This window comes from Ambystoma mexicanum, chromosome 7p, assembly GCF_040938575.1.
Source record: "Ambystoma mexicanum isolate Mex_15411 chromosome 7p, UKY_AmexF1_1, whole genome shotgun sequence".
NCBI lineage: Eukaryota > Metazoa > Chordata > Amphibia > Caudata > Ambystomatidae > Ambystoma > Ambystoma mexicanum.
Genome location: NC_090939.1, coordinates 670,557,500 through 670,583,207, shown reverse-complemented (window position 1 = coordinate 670,583,207; position 25,708 = coordinate 670,557,500). Strand labels below are relative to the sequence as shown.

The window sequence follows — 25,708 nt, the reverse complement described above, 5'->3', positions numbered from 1 at the left end:
TCCAAGAAACTTAAATGCAGAATGGGTCCACTGACTATTCAACTTCAGGATTTGAACCTGTGTTGCTCTGTGTTGTTTTGCATGCAAGACAGGCGCGTTGCCCTTGAGCTATCCTCCCGGCTCTTTCTATTCCTTCTACCCTGCAACTAACTCCCAGATAGTCATCGGTGTGTCATGTGGTGTCGCAGAGCTACACTGGCCTGGATCACTAGTGTGCGAATCATGGACCGCAATTGCCTGGCCAAAATAGTGCTCATGGTCTTGGAGTCAGTTTTCCGAAGTAATTCATGATCGGTATGAGGAATCTTTCCCACTCTTTGATAGCACAGTAATTAGTGCTTCTCTCATAGTGCTTCTCAGATCCACGGCTCCTGATAGACCTCACACAAAAACAGCCAAGTGTTCTCTGTGGACCATCTAGAATTCAGAGGGATTTTCATGCAGCTCGGTTTTGTCCTCTGCATGGCGCGCACAATACGTGGCTCAGCAATATATTCATCCATCTTGTCCACATCAGGCCCAGGACCACCCTGACTATGCAGTGTTTGGTAATGCATGCATTCAATATTTGTCAACTTGATCCTATTCTGCTTGTAGTAACCGCTTTAAACCCGCTTCCCTCTGAGCCAGCAGTCTGCCAGTGTTATCGCACTCCCTATGCAGTCGTGTCCAATAGTGTAATAATTGAATTTACCCAGCGATTCCATCACCATGCCATGCTCCTTGCAGCATGCATATCAGCTCACCGCCATCCTATCAGTCTTCTTGTCAAGCACTTCCAACTTGCATTCCAATCGCCCAAGCAGATTGAGCAGAGACCTCTGTATTTTTTTATTCATTGGCCCGGGAGGATAGCTCAGGGGCAACACGTTTGTCTTGGAAGCAAGACAACGCATAGCAACACAGTCTCGCGTTTAGAAACTAGTCTCCGTTTTTAAGCGCATTATACAAAATCAATTATAATAAATTATATTCACCACTATTTTAAAGACTTCCCATGTGGCAGCTACTTTGCCTTCTTCCGGAATATTTTCCAAAAAGACATCTTATCTTTCAATTCCTGGATACATGCCCTATACAGTAGCCCTGTATTAATTATCCACGTGCAGTCCTTGCTTCTATTGGAGCCTGAATTGAGCAACATTTTGAATGGTTCAAATGAACTCTAACCCAGTACTCTATCCCAGCGGTTATTCTCATCGCCTTTTCCGACACCAGTGTCCTATCAATCCAAGTGGATATTCTGTGAGCTGGGGGATAAAAGAGAAATTCTGTGTGATGGGGTGCCACTCGCACCATACATTAGACACCTGCACACATACATCACCTCCCCTAATGCTCGCTGATTGGGAACAAGCCATTGTGGGATTATTCTCCACTAAGGGATTCAGAACCAGATAGAAATCAACTGTCATGATGCCTACCCCCGGGCATCAGGACCAAGGCCCTCAGCTCCGGGAGCAGGCATCCAGACATGTGTTTAAACCTCAGCAGCCCCGCCTAGGGCGCCAGGCTCCTCATTGAAATCAGTCCTGGCGCTATAGGCGCCAGGCTCATAGACTTTACTTACCTGATGCAGACCATGTTGCAAAAGAGTCGAAGCCTACGAGGCCTGGATGGGACTATTTTGTTACAGGGACTATTTTTTACTTGGGCGTGGCTCTAGGGAACTTCTTACCTGGAACTACTTTGGAGGCTATTTAAACCACACCCGAACAGCAGCACATGCTTCGCGTTATTCTGCATCCAGCAGCGTGACGCTCACCGTGCCTGCAGCCAGCATCCAGTCTTCTGCCACGCCCGCATGCCTGCAGCCAGAATCCAGTCTTCTGCCACGCCCGCCTCAAATCCGGAGCTCCTAGAATAAAGAAGAAGAAAAGGACAAGGTTAGAAAACGAACTTATTTCAAATTCCTCACCTAATTCCGGAACCATTTCATCTCCGGACCTGGAAAGTACATCAGTCCTGCATGCGTCGCTTCGCCAGCTCCAGCACGGCGCTATACTCACCAGTTCTCACAGCATCTTTCGATCCGGAACTGTCTCCATCATTTCTTCGCCATAATCCGGCACCTAGGGGACACAAGAAAAAACAAGGTGAGCCAAGGGAATCAACAAATGCAACCTCTTACCACCATAGACTTACCTGATTTACCAGCGGCGGTATTATTCCATAACTCTCCACATTTTCATATGCCGCATCTGTAAAGAGGGAGAAAAACAACACGTTAACGCATGCAATAGTTACCGGACAGCGTTGGGTAACACAGACTCTTACCTGAACGCCAGCAGCAGCTACGAGACCTTCTTCTCACAAACTCAGTTGCAATTTAAGGAAGGAAGGGGACAAGAGTGAACATCAGGCACATTGAACTCTTTGAACTTGATACTTACCAATCCCGCCAGGGACTTCAGAGTCAATACTTACCGGAACTCTCCCAACGCCTTCAAACCAGTGAAGTAACTGGTATCTACGCGCCCCTGCAAGACACGCAGGATGGAGAGCTCATCTTTTACGAACATAAGGTGAGGTTACTAAGGGGATATCGGAGGTGATTAGTGGGGGAGAGCGAGAACAGTTGGGAGGCCATCACTAAAACCCACAGGTGGTTAATCCCTGTCTCCACTTGCAGGAAAATACTTCTTCGGGTCCAGCAGACAAGACTAGGCGGGCCAGTCCAGACAGTCATCACTGCACTACGCATCACGTTGAAGGAGACCACAGCTGTCAGGGTACGATCGACACCCCTGTGGGGTCCAGGTGAGCGTAACATCAACCCTGCCTCCCATATATTTGTGCTGCATGACGTGTGTTGCCAGTAAGATGCAAATCCTACTAAAGAAACTGGCATCCATATCATTGGGAACTTAAGCGTTCAGTATACACAGTTCTCTACCCCAATTCTATATCTATCCATATCATCACTCTTAATGCTCAGAATTTAGAATGGGACCCTGGATCAATACAGATCAGGGCTCAGCTAGTGGAGGAGTGATATGCTGAATACAACAGAACCCGCCTGCTTTTCCATATATCGTACAGGCCTCCTCTGGCAGGGTGGTCTGCAACGTCCTCCTTTGTAAAGTAAAAAATAAAAGAATAAATGTTATGCCTTTTTTTTTCAGCACTTCCCAATTCCCTGTCATTCCAAGTTATTCCAACAAATGCGTCGCCTGTCATGGCCCCAGTCTGCCTGGCCTTTATTTTCACCTACCAGTAGAAAAAATGGTCATTTCTGCATAACTTGCCATTCCAGTTTGCAAGCTACCCTAACCCTGCACATGACCTTGATCACCTCCCACCATCTTGCCCACAGTTCTCCCACTCATGCATAAAAAACATAGACCTATGGTCACACCCATCCTCTTCCCTGCTCTCACCCGTGAAGACCCTGCTCAATTGGTGCAATATTCAGTCTCATAATCCAAAATCCTATAGATAAGGCAACTCCCACACCTAAAGCGCTCCTGTGAGTAGGTAGCTACTGCTTGGCCTGTTGGTGTATGCCTCTCTTGCAGCATACAGTGATCAAGGAATGCAAAGAGCGCTCACTCTGACAACCCACCTGTTAAATGAAAAAAACGTTTCACATTAAAAGATCTTCAAACTTCCTTGTGTCTCGGTTGGTCCCACATCCCTCGTGGCGGGTCCCAAGATACAATGAAGTAAAATAACACCCGACCAAGACCTCAAACTCCCACTTTATTTGGTCCACTGCCACTAATATTTGATTTCTCTGTAATAATTAATTGCGTGGGCAGAGTCCATTGAATACAAAAACCCTGATATCATTTTTGGGCACATTGCTACCCATTATATTTTGCATCATATCAGTTACTTATTTTTCCCATTTCCTTCTGTCTTTGACTTAAAAGACGTTAGGCAGAGCATTGCATGCTTTAAATTCACCAGTTTCCTGTTAACCCTCCCAGCCACCTTCAATCCCATACACACCCTTCAGCAGTTCCATAGGAAACTGGAGACAAGAAAAAGCTAAACCACATCAACGCCCTGAAGGCTAATTCTGAGTCACGCAGTTCATATCTCCTTCAGCAGTAGATCCGAGTTAAATTTTGCATTTATCTGAGCTGTGTTTCATATGCCGGTCGTCCCACCTTCTAGTATTGCCACATGTGGCTGCACCCAGTCCCAAACCTCCAGAAGTGTTTCGAAAATGTCCTCCCATTGTCCATATACTTTATGGATAGCGACCTCCACTTTTTCTACCTCCTTTTTTTTTATTACCATTGTCTATTCCAGGAAGGCTGTATTATTGTATTCTGGAAGCGGATGTTCCCTTCAGTCGGTATCAGGTAATGGTATCCCCACCAATAATATCACCATATATCTGGTCGTGGGGTAAGGCCATAGGTGATATTATTAGTGGGGATAATTAATGGGGTTATTGGGATCGAGGTTGCAGGGGTGTCCCCCGCTCCATTAAAACAATTATGGGGGTTGCAGGGTTTTCCCCCCACAGGTTCCATGGCTTAATATTGCTGCAAAAATATGGTGATATTCATGTATGGCGATATTATTGCGGGGATATTAACACATGGAACCCTTCAGTCCTGCCCACGCTTAGAGTAAGGTCTCAGTCATTATAGTTGGCCACTCTCCAATTATATATATGAATATATTCACATAAATAATTGTAGAGTAGACACTTATCTTGTTTTTTCGTACCAGTAACATAATCATTTGATTCTTCAAATCTTGTTAAATCCTTGGCTGAATTTCAGCCGATGAAAGTGTGCAGGGGACGGGAGTTCCCCATGTTGTGAACTCTGGTTTGTTTTCACATAATTTGTCAGCCCATCCCTCCACTGCACCTTAAATTGTACACTTTATTTCTATCTTAATTAAATTGACTAAGATCTCAGTTAATTGCATTTAGGTGTGCTCTGCATTTTGGATGACCACCTGCGATATATCCAGGCCCTTTCTCACCCAACTACTCTGAGGAGGTTTTCAGCCTCAACCTCCAAAGCCGTAGATGGATGTACTAAGACCACAGAACTCAGTCAGCACAATCACTGCCTGGACTTTTATATGGCCCAACGTCTTGGTTATGGATCCATGGGAGAGTGAGTGCATACCATCCCCACCACTGTACAGCAGCAGCACACCCCTAGCACAGTCCAGCTTGATGCTGTTAACAGACCATAAATGTTCCCCAAGGTGGATATGCACATTAATGCCTCCTTTTGGATTAGTCAATGAGCCAGTCCTCTCAACACAACAGTCCGAAAAGCACTGGCATGCAGCTCAATGGGAGGAATGGAGGCAGGCAAGGGGCAGCCTGTGCAGGTGCGCTCACTCTGTCAAAAATCACCTCAGTGTCTGCTCCGGGCCATGCAGGGGTGCACACCAGTCACCTCTCTCAGATCTGAAACCTTGCAACTGTTCTTGTTCCGGAGCATGGGCGTAGGACATGGGGGATCAGGGGGGATCCCCCCACAATTTTAGGAAGGCGGGATACAATATGATTTATCCCCCCACAATCTGGAGCAAGGGGGAAGAAGAGCTCTTTATTTTTCCAACATGCAGTGCAGATCATCCTTTGGGAAATGGGCCTGTCTTATTCCAAATGCTTGAAATATATACAGACACTGCTTTCCTTTCAATGAACAGCTCAGTAAGGTCATTGTATCAGTAGAATAGGGGATGAGTGGATGCACAGCTGTCGCAACCCCTTCCCCCCCTTTATGTAAGAGGCCTCAGGGCCAATCCCAGACATCAAATTATAATCTGCAGAGCATCTTTTCAAAGAAATATTTTTTATGCAAATGTCACCTTCTAATAAGAGTTTAGCATACAATTCAACCATTGAGGTTTCCTTCTCCAACAAGGAGAAATATTTAATCAGTATTTGCTCATGGGATAGTATAGTCAGACATTGGGCCAGATTGTCAAAAAGCAGTGCACATGAAAGGAGTGCAGCAAATGCACTCACTTTCATTTTGCTGCTTTCAGAATTGCTCAGATCACCTTATTCACAAAGTGACCTGAGCATTTCTGTTGAACCCCTTTGCATACATTAGCGTGCTTCCGACACTAACGTATGACAGGTTCCCCGCAACCATGTGCTTTCAGCATGCGCATTTCACCAAGACAGGCCATTAATTGGCCCATCTCTGCAAAATGCTCAGAGGAAAAAAAAGCATTTCATTTCTGTTTGGGGGATGGAAATGGTGTGTTATGTTAAGTTACTTATACTGCACAGCGCTGCCATTTGCATGGTCTCCAGGGGCTCTCGTGGATCTGTAAGGTAAAGTGGGGTGGGTTGATGCATGCAGAACCAGGAGTAACTAGTGTCTGTGCATGTGTGCTTTCTGGGTGTGTTTTTGTTTTGTACAATGCATGCTTATTGTTTCCAGATGGGCAGGGTCCAGTGTTTGTGTTAGTGTTGGAGACTATTGGGGTTTGTTAGTTGGTTTGAGAGTGATGTGCAGTTTTGGGTGTTTTGCAGGGTGGTTTGTTAGCCATCTGGGCGTGGGTGGTAAGTGTTTGGTGACGGCATGTGGTAGAGAAGAGGAAGTTCTTAGGATGTTGGGTTGTATCTGGATATTGTGCAGCTATGCTATTGTTTTCTTTTTGCAAGGCATTCACCTTTGCATTGGCTTGAGGATAGAATTGAATTGGTGAGACGAGACTGTAGGGAAGAAAATAGATTAGTATAGTAGTAATAAGTATTGTGTAGGAGACTGTTAGCTGTCACTGGGGTGGGTAATTATCTAAAGGGGATATTTGGTTTCCTGTGTCCTCCTGACCCGTTATGCAAACGTGTGTGCGTGTTTCTTGAAACCTTGGCCCGAGAAGTGAGGAGTGTTTGGTTGTAGCGGTCCTCGCAGTTCTGTGCCTTTAGGCTAGAGTTTCAATGTCTTTGTGGATGCAGTTTGGGCATTGTATGAGGTGGAAATGGCCTGCCCATGAGGGTGATCATTGTATAGTCGTTGATCTGTTTTTATCTCGGCGAGTTGAATAACCAAGTTTTCAGCCACTTCCAGAAGATTAGGTGATCTTCTGTGTTCTCATTTCCTTCGGGATCGAGTTCCATAGTTTGGTTTTAAGAATGGAGAAAACAGTTGCTCGGAGTTTAGTTTTCTCATAGTGTCTGGTTTCTTTTTGGAGGTCAGTGCTGGAACTTATGGTTCTTCTGGTTTGGTAATGGGTAATTTTTGCCTGGATGCTTCCATGTCATGTGGTGGGGAAGCCATCGAACTTCAAAAATAGTTTTTTTGGAGTCACTCTGCCTTTATGAAGAAATTATTTCTGTTCAGAAATTATTTCTTCATAAAGGTGGAGTGACTTAAAAAAAAATATTTATTTTTGATGTCCAAGTGCCCCCCAGGACATGTGGCAGCAGGGCCCCCCTAAAGCACGGAGGCTGCCGGGCCCCCACTATGGCAGTTATTGGGTGAATATTGCACTGGTTATTTGAGATCTGGTTTCTGGGATGGTGTTAGTGGTTCCCCGGGATGCCTCTATGGCTTGCTGGATTGAGTGTATTTTTACTCTAAGGTGGTCGGGGTTACTCTCACATAACATTTGCTACGGTACGGTGCTGTTACTGCATGCGGGTGGGTTTTATATATCCTTCATAATTCTGTACATTTCCATTTGGGGTTTGTTTCCGATTGGATTCGTGCAACGTAATGTGCATTCTTGGCTTTGAAGACTGGCAATCTGTATAGATACATTTATATTTGTAGTTATTTTTGTCCAGTTGTTTGTAGTTTTTCTTCACGTCTTCTCTTGTTTACAGAGTTCTCACAGTTCCTCTGTGAACCATCTGGCCACAAAAAGCTTTTGGTGTGGGTTTGAAGGTTTTTAAGGGTGCCAAATGGTCTACTCCATCTGTGATCCAGGTATGAAGGTTCTTTTCAACAGTACCTGGTGTTTCATGTAGTTGAGAGGAATCGGGTTTGGTGGTTTCTAGTAGTTGTGTTAGTGTTTATAGATCAAGCTTTTCCAGTTTCTTTTGTTGGTCATCGATTGCTTTATGTTTGTGGGTATTGTACGGGTTGGTGTTCTAATGGTGAAAGGGATCATTTGATGGTCCCTCCAGATGATTGGTACCAGTGGGGCAGTAGTGGAGAGTCCATCCCTGAAGAATATTGAATCAAAGGTGTGTCCAGCTCTGTGGGTGGGTCCGTTCAACATTTGTTTGAGATGGAGAATTTCCAGGAGTGCGCTGATGGAGCTGGCGTTGGTTTTGTTTTCTCTTTCAAACCAAATGTAGAAATCTCCCAGAATGATTGTCATGATTTATGGCTAGGCTGGCTATGGCATCAGTGGATTTTGGGGACGAAGTTAGGGTTGTAGGTGCGCAGTCTCTCGATAAGAAGAAAGAGTAGTTTGGATTGTTCGCTGAGTTTGAGGTTGACTAAGAGTGATTCTCAGTTTTCTATGTCTGTTGAAGGTAAATATGTGGAGCTGATTTGGTTTTTGTTTGCCATGGCAATACCTCCTATCTGCCTTCTCCGTTTTATTTGTATTAGTTTCTAGTTGCCGTGTATGGCTCCATGAGCGATTACTTTATAGTTGTCGGATAGCCATGTTTCTGTGAGGAAGGGGGTGTCAATGCCACCTTCGCTAACAAAGTCATACATTTCCATTTGGTGTTTTGCCATAGATCATACGTTAAACAGTCTGCAGTGTAGCATGCGTGCTTTGGAAGACTCTTTGTTGGATGCTCTTCCTGGATGTCAGTGTTGGTGAGGTGTGTGGGTTATCTACCAGTTTGCTGGGGTTGGTTGTTTCTTTGTGTTTGTCTAGATCCTCTGTGCCTTTGTTGAGGATTTCCAGGGCTGTCACATTTAAAACAAACAAACAATCATGACAGAGTGAGAAATGACCCTGTCATGACTTGCGCCTCCTCACTGCATCTTCTTCCAACGGCGGAGGGGGGAGTGGGGGGAACACTAATTCCAGGGCATTTAAATACCCTGAGATTCCCTGTTATTTACACAAATGCACAAAGGGGGGAAAAGGGCATCTGAATGAGTGCATCTAGGTAGCACTCATTCAGATGACCCTTGTGAAATGCGCTTCTCCTTTTTTTTGGCTCAAGTGAGGAGATGCTTCAGCACATCTCACGTGCGTCAAAAAGGGTTTGAAAATCTGACCCATTGAATTTTTCTAATGATCCACCCTTGGCCTTGCGCCACCTATAAGCCACAACTATTGCATTAGAGTACAGCTAGAGAGAAGTGGCATATGAGAAGGGAAACAAAGGTTGTAGGTGCTGCTTGGTTATTTGCCCACCATTGACTGCCCATGGCCACACTAATCTCTATGACCATCTGTGAGCTTGCTTTAATCAAGTCTTGCCATCTGCACTCAAAGTTCCTGCCAATGCGTTTTCAAAGCAATCTTCTGAGAGTTAATTACTTCTTGGAGCTTTAAACGTGCAACTAATGCAGTAAAAATGTCTTCACCAATTCTGCCTTCAGCCACTCCATTTGTAAGCAGTATGGATGCCCTTCATTGAAGTCCTAAGAAAAACAAGCATTGGAAAAGCCACCAATTTTGGCTTCAGTATAAGTATTTGGCATGTGTCAAGCACTGCTATTAGATGCCCAGGTATTCTCACAATGTTGCACCTGCTGTCATCAATGGCCAGTTGATACCACTACAGCAGTGCCTGGCAAGTGCCTTTCCAATGTCGACACAAATGCCCAAACTGTTGACATTTGCCAATGCTTGTTTTTCATTTTGGCTGAAAGTTGGCAAAGCAGAACATCTTTAAAAAGTGAGAATAACACTTGAATGCATTTCTTTTTGATTAATTAGGTACATTGAAAGGACATGCATTCTGAGATGTGGTCAACATTAAGAAACTCATTTAATTTCCAAGTATGTAGCAGGTGCATGCCCAAGTATGCTTTGGCAATAAACATGCCAGGATTGCATAAGCAGAACTGCCCATCACGGAGTGTACACCCTACTGCACACCCACACCACAAAGCCCTGAGGATAAACCCAGTGCAGTGCCTACACACCACCCCACTGCACTTATGCCCACACCACCCACCCTTGCATATATACATCACCACACTGCACACACACAGCATTCCAACACAACACTTCACACTGCCCCTAGCATAGCAATGCACATACTTTACCCTACTGTGCATACAGTACCCAAGCACTGCACTGCTCACTCCAGCTGCCCCCAGCACCACACACCTACATCCAACTGCACCACACACATACAGCCCCTACAGAATATGCAGAAGAGCAGTGCTATCCAAGCATACTGAAGTCTGTGCTTACAGTGCAGGTGTTCATAATGCTACCTTGCTCTACTGTCAAAACTACAAATAATGCAATGTGGCATCACTGTGCTAGTTGGGCATATTTGAGTCTGCCATTGCATAAGATAAGTTGGCATATTGGTATCTAGTCTTTTTGTGCTAAGTAGATATAATGTAACCTTGCATTAACATCATAATTGAGTAAAACATAATATTGCACTGCTATGCTAAATGGGCACAATGTAGCCAGTAACCTCTTTGCTAAATGGACATAATGGAATCCGGCACTGCCTTCTAACTGGGCATCGTGGACACTGGCTATAAACGATTAAGTACCTAAGCATTGGATGGTAATTGTGCCTGAACCCGATGTATTGATGCCAATACCTGCTGATGGTATGTGTACCTTGGATTCTGATCAGAAAACATTACAATTGTAAGTACTTGGGCTTTTCATTGCATTACTTGGTACAGGGTAGAAATGTATGGTGCGAGTAGCAGAGCACATCATGCCCATACCTGACAAATGGTGGTACTTTATGGGCCTATGATGTGATAGCTGGTAATTAGCATGGGTACCTGGAGATTAACACCTGTTTAGTGCTCGTGGTGTCCACTAATCTGTTCTACACCAGTAGGCTTCAGGTCCGTTCCAATATGGCCCTTCCCTTTGATGGACTTTTTTTCCAACACTGAGTAGTGTAGTCCTTTTTCTATGTTGCCGGGTCCGTTCCAACATGGCCCTTCCTTTTGATGGACTTTTCTTCCTACACTGAGTAGTGTAGTCCTTCCTTTGTGTTGCCGCACGACCATAGACGTACTGTTAGTGTGCAGCAGTTTTTGGTTTCACTGAATTCAGTGTTGGCTGTGTGCGTTTGGAAGCTGCCATTAGAGTGATTTAATCCCTCTGAGTGTACAGGTGAGTCATTAGCATTGTGGTTCTGTGTGTGATAATTTTCCCACTGCCGGTACATTCCCTTCCTGTACGCGTGGGGTAGTTTGGTTATCTTTTGCCATGGGTTTCCCACGTTGTGTAGGATGGACAGCATGGAAGTTTTTTCTGCATTCTATATATTGTACGGGCACTTAGTCTTAATCACGAGGGTGAAATAAAAGCACTCCCATCGGTACATGTTGAAGGGTGATGCCAGACATATGGTGTTCATTGCCATGCATCCATTGTTTTCCAGATTGATACTTTACGGCTTGACTGTGTGGATTTCTCCTTTGCAAACACGTTGATTGCTGCTTTGCTTGTTACAGTCTTGATCCCTACATCTGTGAAGGTAATTTATTTTATGATATTTGGAGCCCTGTTTTCATGTGTAATTGCATTTTGAAGCCCCTTTCTGGATATAACAGAGCATGTGGTCTCTGTGTATTGGTTCTGTCTCATTTAGGTGTGGCGATACTTTAGCGGACTATGACGCTTTTGTGAAGTAGTGGTCTCTCATTTGGCGAGAAACCAGCGAATTTGTCATCCTGTGACGCGCTTTGAAGTTTCACCATTTAAAGGTAAATTTGTGGGTGCCCTGTTGGGACCCGTGTGAGTGTGGCATAACCTCTATGCCATGTTCTTTTTCTACATTTTGTAGTACTTCCTTTCCCTCTTTTTGGAACTCATTAGTTTTTCCTTTTACTCTTACAGGCTTGGAGGTTCTTTCCTTCCTTTGCCTGTATAGAAGTTTGAATCTACCCTTTCAGCACGGTGTTGAAGAGATTAGTGGATGCTTTTTTTAAAAAAATTTCCCCTGAAGAATGTTCGCCCGAACTGGGCAGTGAAGAACAGAAACATGTTGGGATGGTTGTTGTTTTAGAGACACATTGAGATTTTTTTGTGTTATGTTATGTGATATCTTTTGTGTCATGCAAATAAGTGAATTTTGTATTTCATGTTTTAGTAACTGTTTTTTAGTGTTTAGTACACTGTGTTAGGTGAGGGTAGTGTTTTATGTTTAAATTCAGTTCGAATTATTTGAATAAAAATTTGTTATACACATTTTTTAATCAATTATAGCAGACGGTCCATTTTGTCAGGACTAGTGATGCCGGAAAACCTTATAGAGTTCCTGTCTAAAGGGGGTTGGATGTAAGTAAAACAAGACGTGTTATCTTACTCTTTATTGTATTATATATATTTATATATGTATATATATATATATATATATATATATATATATATATATATATAAAATGTTTATATGTCAGGCCAACACTATTTGCTTTGCCAGTGCTTGCTCTAAGTGGAGTCTAAAATGTTTCAGCAGGCATGCTAATAGCCAAATGAGTAATTTAATCTGTCAACCTTTTTTTGGGACATTATATATACCGCTCTCGCCCTCTTTAAATGCTCCTCCTCCCTGAACACCTTTTTTTCCACGACTCTCAGCAACTATCCACCTGTCCACTACTCCGTTCTTTTACCCTCCCCCACGTCCCCTTCTGAACTCTTCCATTCCACTCTTTCACTAACCAGGGAGATGCACTGAAATTATGGTGAAATACCGAGAATTCAAATATGCCCTCTTCTCTGCACAATTCACCATCTTATCAAGCATCCACAAGTATGCTTTAGCCCCAAAACGTGTAGATATGTTTCTAAGGATTCTTCCCAGACAAACATCTTTCTTTGCACAGGTGAAGCCTAACTGTTCCAATTTCTTTCTCTGAGGCTGAGAAAAGCGTTAGTGTTTTGCGATGACAGAAAACCGGACTGTGTTCAAGTATATCTCATAAAATACTGAATTATATTGTTCTGCAATACATAAAGATATCCTGCATCTGGTAGAATTACAAGCAATAGCAACATAATTTGCTTGGGAATCTAAAGGATGCAACAACAAAAAATAATAATAATATAAAGCCCCCTTACAACAGTTAGACAGGGAGCTTCAAAAAGATGAATAGTACTTTGCTTAGTTAAAACCCCTCCTGTCAAATCGCAAATGCTTGAAACTTAGTTTTAGTAGTCCATAAATACTTTATTTCTACACTGTTTTGCTAAAAATTTGTTTATAAAGAGCTTTTGTGCTGCTGCAACTTATTGGAAGTGCGACTTTGTTTTTAAAACTGTCAGTATTTCTTTTTCTTTTTTTTTTTTTAAAAACAAAGAACACATTTAAATTGCTTTAAGGACTGGCACTCGACCCTCTGGCGGTTTGGACTGGGTTATGTTGTGTCTTTAGCAAAGTCCCAAAGGTGTCCCCTGTGCCCCCCAGATTTTGTGTGTCTATGCCCCTGCCTCCCATGCATGGTTGCGCTTTAAAAACACTTGTGTATAAGCGCATAATAAATAAAAAAATCAATGACTTCTTCAGGTCTTAAGTTTGTTTGAAAATCAGATATCCAAAAGGTAAAGTTCAGAAATGTACCTTTTGGTGCACTGCGCATTGCCATGCCTTTAATTTTTTTTTTTTTTATGTAAGTTTGAAGATATGCATTTGCTTGGTACATTACATTGGTTTGTTCTGTTAAAAGTGTTTTCCTTTCACTGCCCTCTTCTCTTCTCACCCCAACTCTACCGCCCGTCTGCCTTCCTACCATCCAGTTCATGTTCCCCATCCCCTGCGTTGTGCACTTTTTTTTTAACATAGGGACATTTCGCATTGTCTCCCCTTTACCTTACCAAATACAATTGAGCAAGGTACTATGAACCCATGACACAACATACACTACTTCTGATAGTGAGGCTATTTCTAGATGGTAGCGACAAAAGGTTGCAAGTGAAACAAATTTAATGCATCAAGTAGATATCAATATGTAAAAAAAGACATAGGACATTCAATAAAATATATATAATGTACATACAACAATGAATAAATACATGTGCCATAATAACTCATTTTAGACAATGTTATCAATGACAGGTACAATCTTTAGGGTCCCTTACAAGGGATACCATATGGAAAGTGATGTAGCTGTGGGGGAGACGGGGGGGGGGGATAAAATAATAATAATAAAGTCGGTGTGATCCAGATTAGATTGCTGTGTTGAAAACAATTTTTCAAAAAGGAGGAAGGCCGGTCCTAGGCTCCACCATGGTGGAAGATTCACCTTGATTGTAGGTGTCCGCCCGATGGGCTGCGTGAGGATATCCAGGAACCAGCCTAGCACGAGCAAATGTATCCTGCGTCTGCCAGACACTTTCCACATGTTATCCTACATCACTTTCCATATGGTATCCCTTGTAAGGGACCCTGAAGTTTGTAACGATCATTGATAACATTGTCCAAAAGGAGTTATTTTGGCACATGTATTTAATCATTGTTGTATGTAGGTTATATATATTTTATTGAATGTCCTAGGTCTTTTTTACATATTTGTGAGGGTTTATAGTGACTTTTTCAAATGCCATATTTTCGAAATGCCATTTTGTCGGCACAAAATTGCCGAAAAAAAATAAATTTCGAATGTTTTTTTTTTAAATTTTATTTTTGAAATGGGGGTTCCCCCCCCAACCCCCTGGTTTTTTTTTTTGACACTTTCGAAGAAAAAAAACTTTCGCCAAATTGTGACAAAATGGTATTTCGAAAATATGTTTTCCAAAATATAACCGAATACCATTTGTGATATCTGCTTGATGCATTAAATTTGTTTCACTTGCAAACTTTTGTTGCTACCATCTATAAGTAGCCTCACTATCAGAAGTAGTATATGTTGTGTCATGGGTTCATAGCACCTTGCTCAATTGTATTTGATAAATGTTGACCCACCTGGGTAGAGCAGGGATGTAACCAGGTGCCCTTTCTTGAAAAATAGTCCCCTTTACCTTACTAACGCTTCCTACTACTCTGTCTTTCTGCCCTATAGCTTTCATTTTAATAGTGGACATTGTCATCATACATCTACAAAAGTCAGTATACACTTGAAACCTAGTTCAACAACCAGATACCATATGCTTTTTAATCACAATGTACTGGATGAGTTGCACAGGTTGCTGTCAACCTGGCCTCCCAATCTGTAGAACAAACTACATACCTCTTCGTATGATTTTAATAGTGCTGGTATTTCAATATACCATAGAATTGCTGGAGACTCCAAAAATTCAAGTTTCTATCACTTTATTCATTGCTTCTAAATAGCTGTAGGTCCTTCAGGTATCTGGAATCTGGTTGTTGAACTAGGTTTCAAGTGTATACTGACTTTTGTAGATGTATGATGACAATGTCCAGTGACAGCCCCTCCTCCTTTGTGTATCCTGGTTTTAGGAACATTTTTGGAATCTCTGTGTGGCCCTGGATTGCATGGTGGAGACTAAGGAAATGGAGTTCTTCCCCTGAAGAAAGTTTGTGCAATTAGTGGAAGAAAGAACTCAAACATGTCGGGATTGTTGTTTATCTGAGCTAGTATACTCAGTTTTTGGAAAAGTGTTAAAGCCATTAGTGTATTTTTGTATTGTTTTTTACTATTGTATGTGGTTATATATATGTGAATTTTGTGATTTGTATTGCTTTTACATCATGCTGTGTTGTGTTGGGTCATACTCATACAGAACATTTTTATGAGCTTTTTATTATTGTGCAAAACTTTATTAAAATATATCTTTTTGATACTGTGCATAAGTAACACAAACTTGGTCTATTTTTTCAAGACTAGAGGTACTGGGAGGTTTGTTGTTCATCAGACAATCTGCATAAAATGAGTACAATTTATAATTTGTATAACTGTCTCCTTGATATATAAACAGCTTGTTCTGACCTCCTTCTGGTCTGGGACCAGAAGGTACACTAGCCTGATTAGGTTTCCCTTGGGGCTTACCCTTAGAATTTTGTTTGGGGGCCTCTCTGGAATTGGCATTATTTGAATTCTCTTTGTTGTCTTTCTTAGGCTGCTTTCCCTCATCCTTTTTCTGAGTGACCCCTGAATCCTTGTGAGTAGCCCTTTTGGCAACCCACAAGTCAGCAGCCTTAGCCAGTTTCTTGGAATCTAGTTCTTATGAATCAGCCAAGTGCTGTCAGAGCTCAGGAGAGCAGGCATCATAGATAGACTCCAACATTACAAGATTTCTCATTCCTTCATAAGTGTTAACCCTGTAACCCTTAATCCATCCCTCTAAGTTCTTCAAACACTCATTCACCCAAGTAGTCCAAGGAGTACTATCATCCTTTCTGAGGGTCCTAAACCTCTTACGGTACTGGGAAAGAGTCTTCCCAAACCTAGCTATCAAAGCTAGTTTCACACATTCATAATCCATCCTATCCACCTCCCCCAACTCCATTACCACACCAGATGCAACGGGGGGGGGGGCCTAGAGAATAACCAGGGGATCAACTGATTCCCTGTGATATCCTGGAGCCCATGATTGTATTCAAACATAGCTAACCAATCTAATGCACCCAACTTAGGTTCATACATACCCACAATCTCTTTAGGCATCGGGGGTCTTTTTGGACTGGAAGATCTAGAGGATTCGGGGGGAGACGCATTTTCCAAAGACAATTTCTTCATCTCAAGCTCATGATTGAGCTCTAATTCTTTGAGCCTTAGTTCTTGATGTCTATGTTCAGTTTGAGCACTAATTCTTTTGAATTCCAGCTAAAGTCTCATTTTTTCTAGAGTGATAAATTCAGGACTTAATGTGGGACCTGACAATGGTCCAGTAGCCACAGTTTGAAGCCTTTGAGCAGGCAGTGGGCTAGAGGGGGTGACATTGTTATCCTCCTTTTCCTCATCTGCTTCAACAATAACATTTTCAAAATTATCCTCAATGTGTGCTACATTTGCTGGAGTAGTAGGCACTACAGTACCACTATCCAGACTTTGTTTTTCTAACAGTCTATCAATAATTTCTGATTACTTGCCTTTGACAGGAAGACCTTTCTGTCTACAGAGATCCCTTAAATAATCAGCAGTATTAGTAAGGAGAGTCTCCTGGCTGTAACTTTCCATACTTTGACTTAGTTTAAAATAAACTTTTTGTGATTGTTAGCCTTGTTTGCTAATTGAACCAAGCCACCAGCAGCACACTAAAATGTAAATCCAATACTTTTATCCTCACCACTGTACACCAGTGTTAGGCAGAATCCGGTGCAGTTCCCTTAGGGAGCACGACAGAAGATTAAGACTACAGGTATGAGCAATAAATCCCCTTTGGTATCAGTCTGTACCACAAAGATTTAGTTGGTAGCTGTGTCTAAGCAGTCAGACTTATCTCAAGAGTGAGATGAGCAGTATTCAGGGTTTACACAATAGGGCTACAGTGCTATGGCACAAGGAAACACTGACCAAAGCTTTGTATTAAAAAGAATATATATATTTATTTTACACACTTCTAGTTCAACACATTAATCACAGTTGATAAAGTAAGTTAAAATCAGTCAAGAAAAGTATACACGACTCCCTAGTTAAATTGTAGACAAGTTTGAGCAAGAGTGAAAACTGAGCAAAACGGCACAGTGAAAACCAAACACAAATGGCACTCTAGCAATTTCTCACAAGGGAGGGAAAGCACAAGTTATACAGAAATATCTTCTTACACACCCTAGCAACATTTCCCCTAAGTTTGTGAACAAGTTTAGGCAAGGCAGTACTTTAGCATAGACAATACTTAAAGGAAAACCGAGCAAAATGGCACTTCACAAGCTTAAAAAGTGGGAAGGGAAAGGTGGTTATAAGAATTAGGTGCACCAACACAGTTCTAGTTGAGAAGCAATCTATAGAAGGCAGTTTAAAAAATTTAGCCAGAGTCAATAGGCCTGTGCCAGAGTCAGTGGTATAGGGCAAACGGCCCAGGAGCAAAATGTTCTTGTAGCTGCAGTCAAGTCTTTGCTTAACAATTGCGAAAAGGTGGATGCAGAAGGTGAAAGACAATGTTTAGAAGACAGGGGCGGCCAACCCAACAGGTAGGTAAAGGATTTAAAACAGCTTTAGCACTACCACGCGAAAAGGGCGGCCTGGCGGAACAATGTACCTTAATATGAAGAAGTGGCTCCTGCGGTGGCGTTTGTTCCTGGTAGTTCCTGCAGTTCAGGGGATCCAGCAGAGGAAGAGAGGCTCTCATGGAGGAAGGTTCGAGTTACTGCACTACCCAGGGATGAAACCAGCCGCGGTGCTGCCCAACGAATAAGATATGCTCCTTTAAATCGCGGTCCGGGTGGACAGGTGCCTGGCTATCTGGTCTCCGAGTACAGGGTACTGGCGATTCAACCAGGGGAGGTCCAGAAAGGCGATTGGCAAACTGGTTGGCCCCACCAGCTCAAGGGAATAAGGCTCTTGCAGATGAAGATCTTCTCTCGTCGTGTGGAGAAAAGTGGTGAGACGCTGCAGCAGGGCTTCACCGGTGGTTCAGTCGTTGCCGGTGTCTTTGGCTTCTCTCCTCTTCGGCTACCTAGTTCCAGTGGCAACGTCTTGCTCCTCCAATCCTTAGGACCCTGCTTTTATGCAAAAAGATCCCCATTCATACAGCGTAGCTGTCACTCACACAGTGGAGTGGACGGAACGGATGGAGTGGACGGGATGGGGCGGACGGGACGGTTGGTACGACTGGTGCGTATGGAACGGTTGATGCGTGTGGACCAGTTTGTGCGGATGGTACAGCTGATGCAGCTGGAAGAGTGGACGGAGTGATGAAATGGATGGAATGGATCGAACCCATCGAGCGGACGCAGCGGAGCGAGCGGAGTGAGTGGCTGGAACGGAGTGAGTGGCTGGAACGGAGTAGTGGCTGGAGCAGACGGAGCGGACGGAGCAGACGCAGCGGATGGAACGGAAACGGATGGAGTGGCTTGAACAAATGAAGCGGACAGAAAGGATGGAACGGAGGGAGCGGAGAAACGGAGGTAGTGGATGGAACGGAGGGAGTGAATGGGGCGGATAAAACGGATGGGGCGGAAAGAACGGATGGAGTGGAAATAACGGATGGAGTGGGTGGAACGGAAGGAATGGATGGAACCGAAGGGGTGAATGGAACGGTACATGCAGATGAAACAGCTGGTGCAGGTGGAAGAGTGGATGGAACGGATGGAACCCATGGAGTGGATGGAACAGAAGAAGTGGACAGAACTGACGGAGTGGATGGAACGGACGGAGTCAATGGAACGGATGGAACTGATGGTGCGGGTGTTATGGATGGCGCGGATGATACGGATGTACCGCGGATGTTATGGATGTCACGGGTGGTGCAAATAGTGCAGATGATACGGATGGTGCGGATAGAGACACCTGTTCACCACGATACTACCTAATATCTGTATCACCTATTTCTGAGGCTTGCGGAATCTGCTTAGATCACATGCTGTGCATAGGCCGACATCTAGTGGAAGCTGCGGAGTATTAGTTTGTTTTTCGAAACTCAAAAATGGGCATCGACACAGGGCGTGCCAGTAATACTATCCCCAGAGTGACGTCCACTGTACCCATGATCCCTCACACGTCTAGGACCCTCAGATTGTTTTTTTCCACCATACTGGTCGGATGCATTCCGCAGAGTTCCCTGGCCTTTGCCATACTTTTGCTAAAATATTGCTATATTTCCCCATTTCTCCACCCCAACGTCGAGTCACTGCATCCACACTCGACGCCGGCCCGGAGAAAGAATCGACCGTCGAGAGCTGCGCGACGGATTTGGGCCTCGGAAGGCATCTGGCCTCGGCCCGGGCCTCGGAAGGCCTCTGGCCTCGGCCCTGCAAGTATGGAGAGTTGGGGGGGTGGACATACTCTACACTCTTTTGGTATATATGTACATTCTTATATAGTCCTACACTTATTAGCCCGCTGCCACAAAGTGTATATGGAGGGTACCCCTTTCCAATTTTGCCCCACGTGCAACCGCAAGTACCCTTGGGTTGACAGGCACGCCACGTGCAATCTCTGCTTACCGAGGGACCACCCCGAGGCTAACTGCAGAGCGTGTAGTAGGTTCAAACCGAAAACACTCGAGGACCGTTCGATCAAGCGTTGGGCCCACCACGCCAGGCGTCAAGAGGCCATGGCAGCGGAGGGCGCCTTCCGCGATGGCAGCGACGCCGTACTTTCGGACGGCGAGGGCAACGTGGCGTCAATTGACAGCCAACCGCAAGTCCCCGACCTCGGAAGGTCGTCCGGCAGGGCGGCTATGGGGAAGACCCCCGGCCACACAAGCGCTACCCCACAGCACTTCCACAAAACACATGAAGTCCAACCGAGACTCGACGCGCATGTCGAGTACTCGGAAAGAGGCACATAGAGAACGGTCCGAATCGGTGTCCTCTGGGCGTTCTCGATCTAGATCGCCGCATGACTCCAGGTAACCATCCACTGTTGCCAGAAGTGTCTCGCTCCCCAAGGTAACGGAGGTTCGATCGTCAGAAGACTAAACTGACCTCTTTCCCCAGTCCACGCCCCAGGAGTCGGCGTCAACAGGCCGCGCAACGGCTGCTCCCGAGTCCCAACCTCCACTATCCAGAGATAGAGACACTACCCCCGAACCTCGGCGCCAGGCGTCGAAAGGCTCCGGAGGGGCGAAAAAACAGGGTAAACACTCTTCCACACACGGGGAAGGGGAAAAACAACAGAGGAAGCAGTCTCAGCCTCCTTCCACACCTCAAAAACATTCTACCCCACATAAACAGATGGACAAGTCTCGGTCTTCTGTTATCCCAAAGACCCCTGTTCAAACCAGTAGGTCTAGTCTAGATAAGACAGGGAAAGGCCTTCAAGAAAGAATCATTCCCAGTTTAAGAGAATGGTGTACTGATGACATACAGTCATGTCAAGGATGTCATCATTGGCAGATTTCTACGCCAAAAACCCTGAACACTTTCTCTTTTACCCCCGACGGGCCAACTCCCTCAGGCTCTAAGGATCCGATACCCCCAAGTAAGAAGTTCCAGGTTGAAGCTCCTACTTCAGATCCCTTCAGTATACAGCTCTATTCTCAATATCCGGGAGATCCATCCCTTTATGAGGATCCAGATTTGGGCATGTTGGAAGAACAAACTGGGACAGGCTACTATGGGGATGACGAGGACCAAGAGGAGGAGGAGGAGGAGGAGGAGGAGGAGGACAACCCACAAACCTACAGGCTATATTCCCCGGTAGATAAAGAACCCTCGGTTACCGATTCCCCTGTCGATAACCAGCCTCTCTTGAATGAAGTGCTATCCAGAGCGGCAGAACACTTCCACATTGACACCCAGGGTGCTCAGGAAGAGAGGGACTTTTCCAAGGAGTTAGTGGGAGAAAGGCGACCTGTTGCCCAGGCCATCCCTATCCTTAAGTCAATACAAAGGAGGATAGACCCTTCCCTTGTTAATCCCTATCTCACTAGGGCGGTAAACCCCAGAGTTGAGAAGCTTTTCAGGACAGCCCAAACAGACCCACTGGACATAAGAGGGCATCTAAAACCGGACTCCCTGGTAGTTATAAACACCCGTAAGAGGGCGGGAACACCCTTGTCATCGTCAGAAGCTCCTCCCGACAAGGAGAGCAAGTTATGGCTTGGGCAGGAAAGTAGCCTTCACTTCCGTCTACCAGGTAAGGATTGCCAACTCCACCACCCTGCTGGCGAGTTACAACTGCCACCAGTGGGAAGAAGTCGCGGCACTCATAGATTCCGCCCCAGAACCCTTAAAAAGCCAATTAGCATGAGTTTCGGCAGAAGGAAGAGCCGTGTCCGGTTGCATATTAAAAGCAACCTTTGATGCCGCGGATAATGCTGGCAGATTGATAGCAGAAGGTACTGTTATCAAAAGGCATACTTGGTTGCGACAGTCTGGGTTCAAAGCCGAAACCCAGGCTTCATTGGTAGACCAACCGGTGGAGCCGGATCTATTGTTTGGAAAGGCGGTCGAGGACGCGCTGAAAAATGCCAAGGACGAGTATAAGACATTCAAATCCCTAGGCCAGCTAACCAATAAACCCCCAAACCAGAGAGGGAATGGCAATTTTTGTCGCCCAGGCGGACAAAATTCCCAGAGAGGGTCTTAACTATTCCCAGGGGCAGGGTAAACAATGGAACAACAGCCAGCAGTCTACCCAGAGTTATGGCAGGGGTAATACGAGAGGGCGTGGTAACGGGAGTGGCAGCCCCAGTAGAGGCAGCGGCACGCCTCCACCAAAACAGTGACATTCCGTTCAGGGTCCCTTCTCACACATCCCCAGTAGGGGGACGCATTTCCAACTTCACCCAAGCTTGGGAAGGGATCACTTCAGACAGATGGGTGCTGTCCACAGTGTCTGCAGGATACTGAAGAGAACTGTTAGAGCGTCCCCAAAACCACCCTCCACGACAAAGAATACATTCTTTGGACCACCAGAAGATCCTCCTCGAGGAGATAGTCAATCTTCTAGCAAAGGACGCGATAGAACTCGTCCCGGGACACCAGGTAAACAAGGGTATTTATTCAACTTACTTCCTTGTGCCAAAAAAAGATTTGACAATGCGCCCAGTACTGGATTTACGGCCTGCAAACAAGTATGTCAAGCCCCAAAAATTTCGCATGACTACTCTCCAAGAGGTAATCACCCTCCTAAAAAAGGGGGATTACATGGCAACATTGGACATGAAAGATGCCTATTTTCATATTTCCATGTTCCCAGCGCACAGAAAGTACTTGCGCTTCAAGGTGGACAGTCGGTACTGCCCTTCGGGATAGCCTCGGCTCCAAGGGTATTCACCAAGGTACTGGCAGTGGCAGCAGCACACCTACGCAGGGAGGCAATCCCGGTGTACCCTTACCTGGACGACTGGCTCATCACGGGGAGACCCCAGTAATTTGCAGAACAAACATTCAAAGGACGATTGACCTCCTCTTCGATTAGGCTTCTCAATAAATGAGAAGAAGTCAAGTCTGGTGCCAAGCACCTCCAAACAGTTCCTAGGAACTATCCTAGACACGCAAGAGGGGTTGACCTTTCCATCAGAGGAAAGAATTCGGAATATACTGCTGCAAATTCCGCAATATCAGGCCGGTCGCCAGATAACAGTACGCAAAGTAATGCGTTTACTGGGCATGATGGCGTCATGTATTTACCTGGTCCCCCACGCGGGCCTGCGCATGCGTCCCATGCAAGAATGGTTGGCGAAACAGTGGTCTCAGGCAAGTGGTCAGTGGGACGATTTAGTGGTCGTTTCGCCAACACTGGTACAAAGCCTTCACTGGTGGACAAGAGAAAATCTGTCCTAGGGGAAACCCTTTTATGATCCCGAGATACAGGCGGTAGTCACAACCGATGCATGCCTGACATGGTGGGGACCTCCCCACCTCCACCACACAGCTCAGGGTCTCTGGTCTCATTCAGTGGCCAAGAATCACATCAACCTGCTAGAGCTTCTGGCAGTATTCAGAGCGCTTCAAGCGTTCGAGCCCTACCTGCCGGATCTGTCAGTGCAGATCCGGACGGACAGCACTACAGCCATGTTTTACCTAAACAAGCAAGGAGGGACTCGTTCGCCAAATCTGTCCAAGCTTGCCCAGAAGATTTGGATATGGACACTCAGACGGAAGATCTTCCTCTCATCTGAACATGTTCCAGGGGATCTCAATTCTCTGGCGGATGCGTTGAGCAGAGATCCCCTCCCAGAGGAACACGAATGGTGTCTACACAGAGAAATCGTAGAAGATATCTTCTCTCAGTGGGGTTTCTCCACTATAGACCTATTCGCCACAAGCGAAAACCGACAGTGCCCAGGATTTGCTGGATCTAACTGGACTCTAAAATGTTGCAGCAGGCGTGTTAATAGCCAAATCAGTAATTTCATCCAGCAATCTTTTTTTGGGCATTATCTGTACCGCTCTCTCACTCTTAAATGCTCCTCCTCACTGATCATCCTTTTTTCCACCACTCTCAGCATCTATCCACCTGTCCACTACTTCCTTCTTTCACCCTCCCCCACTTCCCATTCTGATCTCTTCCATTCCACTTTTTTACTAACCAGGGAAAAGCACTGAAATGATAGTTAAATACCCGGAAATCAAATATGCCCTCCTCTCTACACAATTCAACATCTTATCAAGCATCCACAAGTATTCTTCAGTCTCAAAACGGTTAGATATGTTTCTAAGGAATCTTCCCAGACAAAGAGCTTTCTTTGACACTCTGAACTACATTTCCCATACTTGTAGGTCAGTAGCATATTCCAGTCTGTGCCAGTATTTAAGGACACTGCTCACCCTTTCCTCATAGATTTTGCCTTGTATTGCTGCTAGTCCTACTCTCGTTTTATTATAGATTGTAATCTGCTTCAAAGCTGCTTAGTGCTTTTTAAATAAATTGTGTTGAATTGTGTATTTTTATCTGTGCTTCCTCTAAGTGCCTCTCTGGGCCGTTAATTGCGATCCTGCTACATTTCGCTGCTCTGTGCGATTTGAAACAGTCTTCTCTTGACTCTGCTCGCACGAGATGCTCTGAACTACATTTCCCATACTTATTGAAGTTCAGTAACATATTTGTCTTTAAACCCGGTGCGAAGCAGCCTAGCCGGTCTGTGCCGGTCCGTGCAGGGACATGCGGGTGCGCAAGTTACTCTGCTGTAATTTTTGTGTGCTCCTGACTTCATGGGGATTGTAGAGGTTTTGGAGTAAATCGCCATTGCCAGAAGTAAGTCATATGCGCGCAGTTTAACCACAAACGGCACACCATCGGCAGGAATGAGGACTGAGCAAGTTACTCGTCTTAAACGTTCTGCTGATAATGTAGTTGCAATGTGTATCGTGCCTGTCTCTAACACTCTAAACGGGGGGAAGGGAGGGGTTGTGGGGGAATGGTGCGTGTACAAATTACACTGAGGTTAATGAGGCAGAGCACGAGCCGACTGGGAACTTGGACCCATTCACTCAAGGGGAGAAAGGATGTAAAAATAGATAACACACTGCTAACCAGTTGATACCTAAGCTGGGCCACAAAGTGTGCCTTCCCCTAACTTTTCACAATGCTTGTCAAATACCCTGAGTGCTCCAAGTCAAATCAGCCCCACTATAAAACAAAATGTCAAAGAAACTAATTTACCCCTAACAAAATCACCGCTAGCAGCCAAATTGAACCTGGCACTACTTAACACTAGGTCTCTTTTCAAGCACACTATGGATGTGCATGATTTTATTATCGAACATGAAGTGGATGTTATGTGCCTCACGGAAACTTGGCTCTCTTATTTATTTTATTGATTTTATTGTTATAGCTGAACTAAATCAACTTTACAATATCTCATTAATATTTCATCTTCATTCATATTTATAAAATTGTAGTATTGTATATAAAAGGTACACATAAAAAGTGCACACAGGAAATACATGAAAATACACACATATGATACACATAAAAAGTACACATAAAAAGTACACATATACAAACGTATCTATACATATATCCCTCACTAATGGTTATCATAATAGTTAGATCTTGGGTTCTGTCAGTTCTTGATCAATATCCAGTCTCAAATCCTTCACAAGAGCAATGGTAGCGAGCCTTAGAGCGGTGGTGTGCCCGCAATAGATCAACCACCAAAGAGATTCTGTTGTAATATGGGT

General features: G+C 44.6%; 1 protein-coding gene across 4 annotated transcripts in view; it reads left to right on the top strand.

Annotated features, from left to right (window-relative positions):
• The window catches only part of CARS2 (cysteinyl-tRNA synthetase 2, mitochondrial), a 1,341,930-nt gene that overhangs the window by 314,635 nt on the left and 1,001,587 nt on the right, over nucleotides 1–25,708 (top strand). Inside the window, exon 1 of one of the 4 annotated variants that reach the window (XM_069636757.1) lies at nucleotides 12,293–12,351. The exons of the other annotated variants lie outside the window; for them this stretch is intronic. Within the exon in view, the coding sequence (XP_069492858.1) occupies nucleotides 12,308–12,351 (44 nt within the window). The 5' untranslated portion in view covers nucleotides 12,293–12,307. Of the gene's footprint in view, nucleotides 1–12,292; nucleotides 12,352–25,708 lie in introns of those variants that run through there. 4 annotated transcript variants of the gene reach the window in all.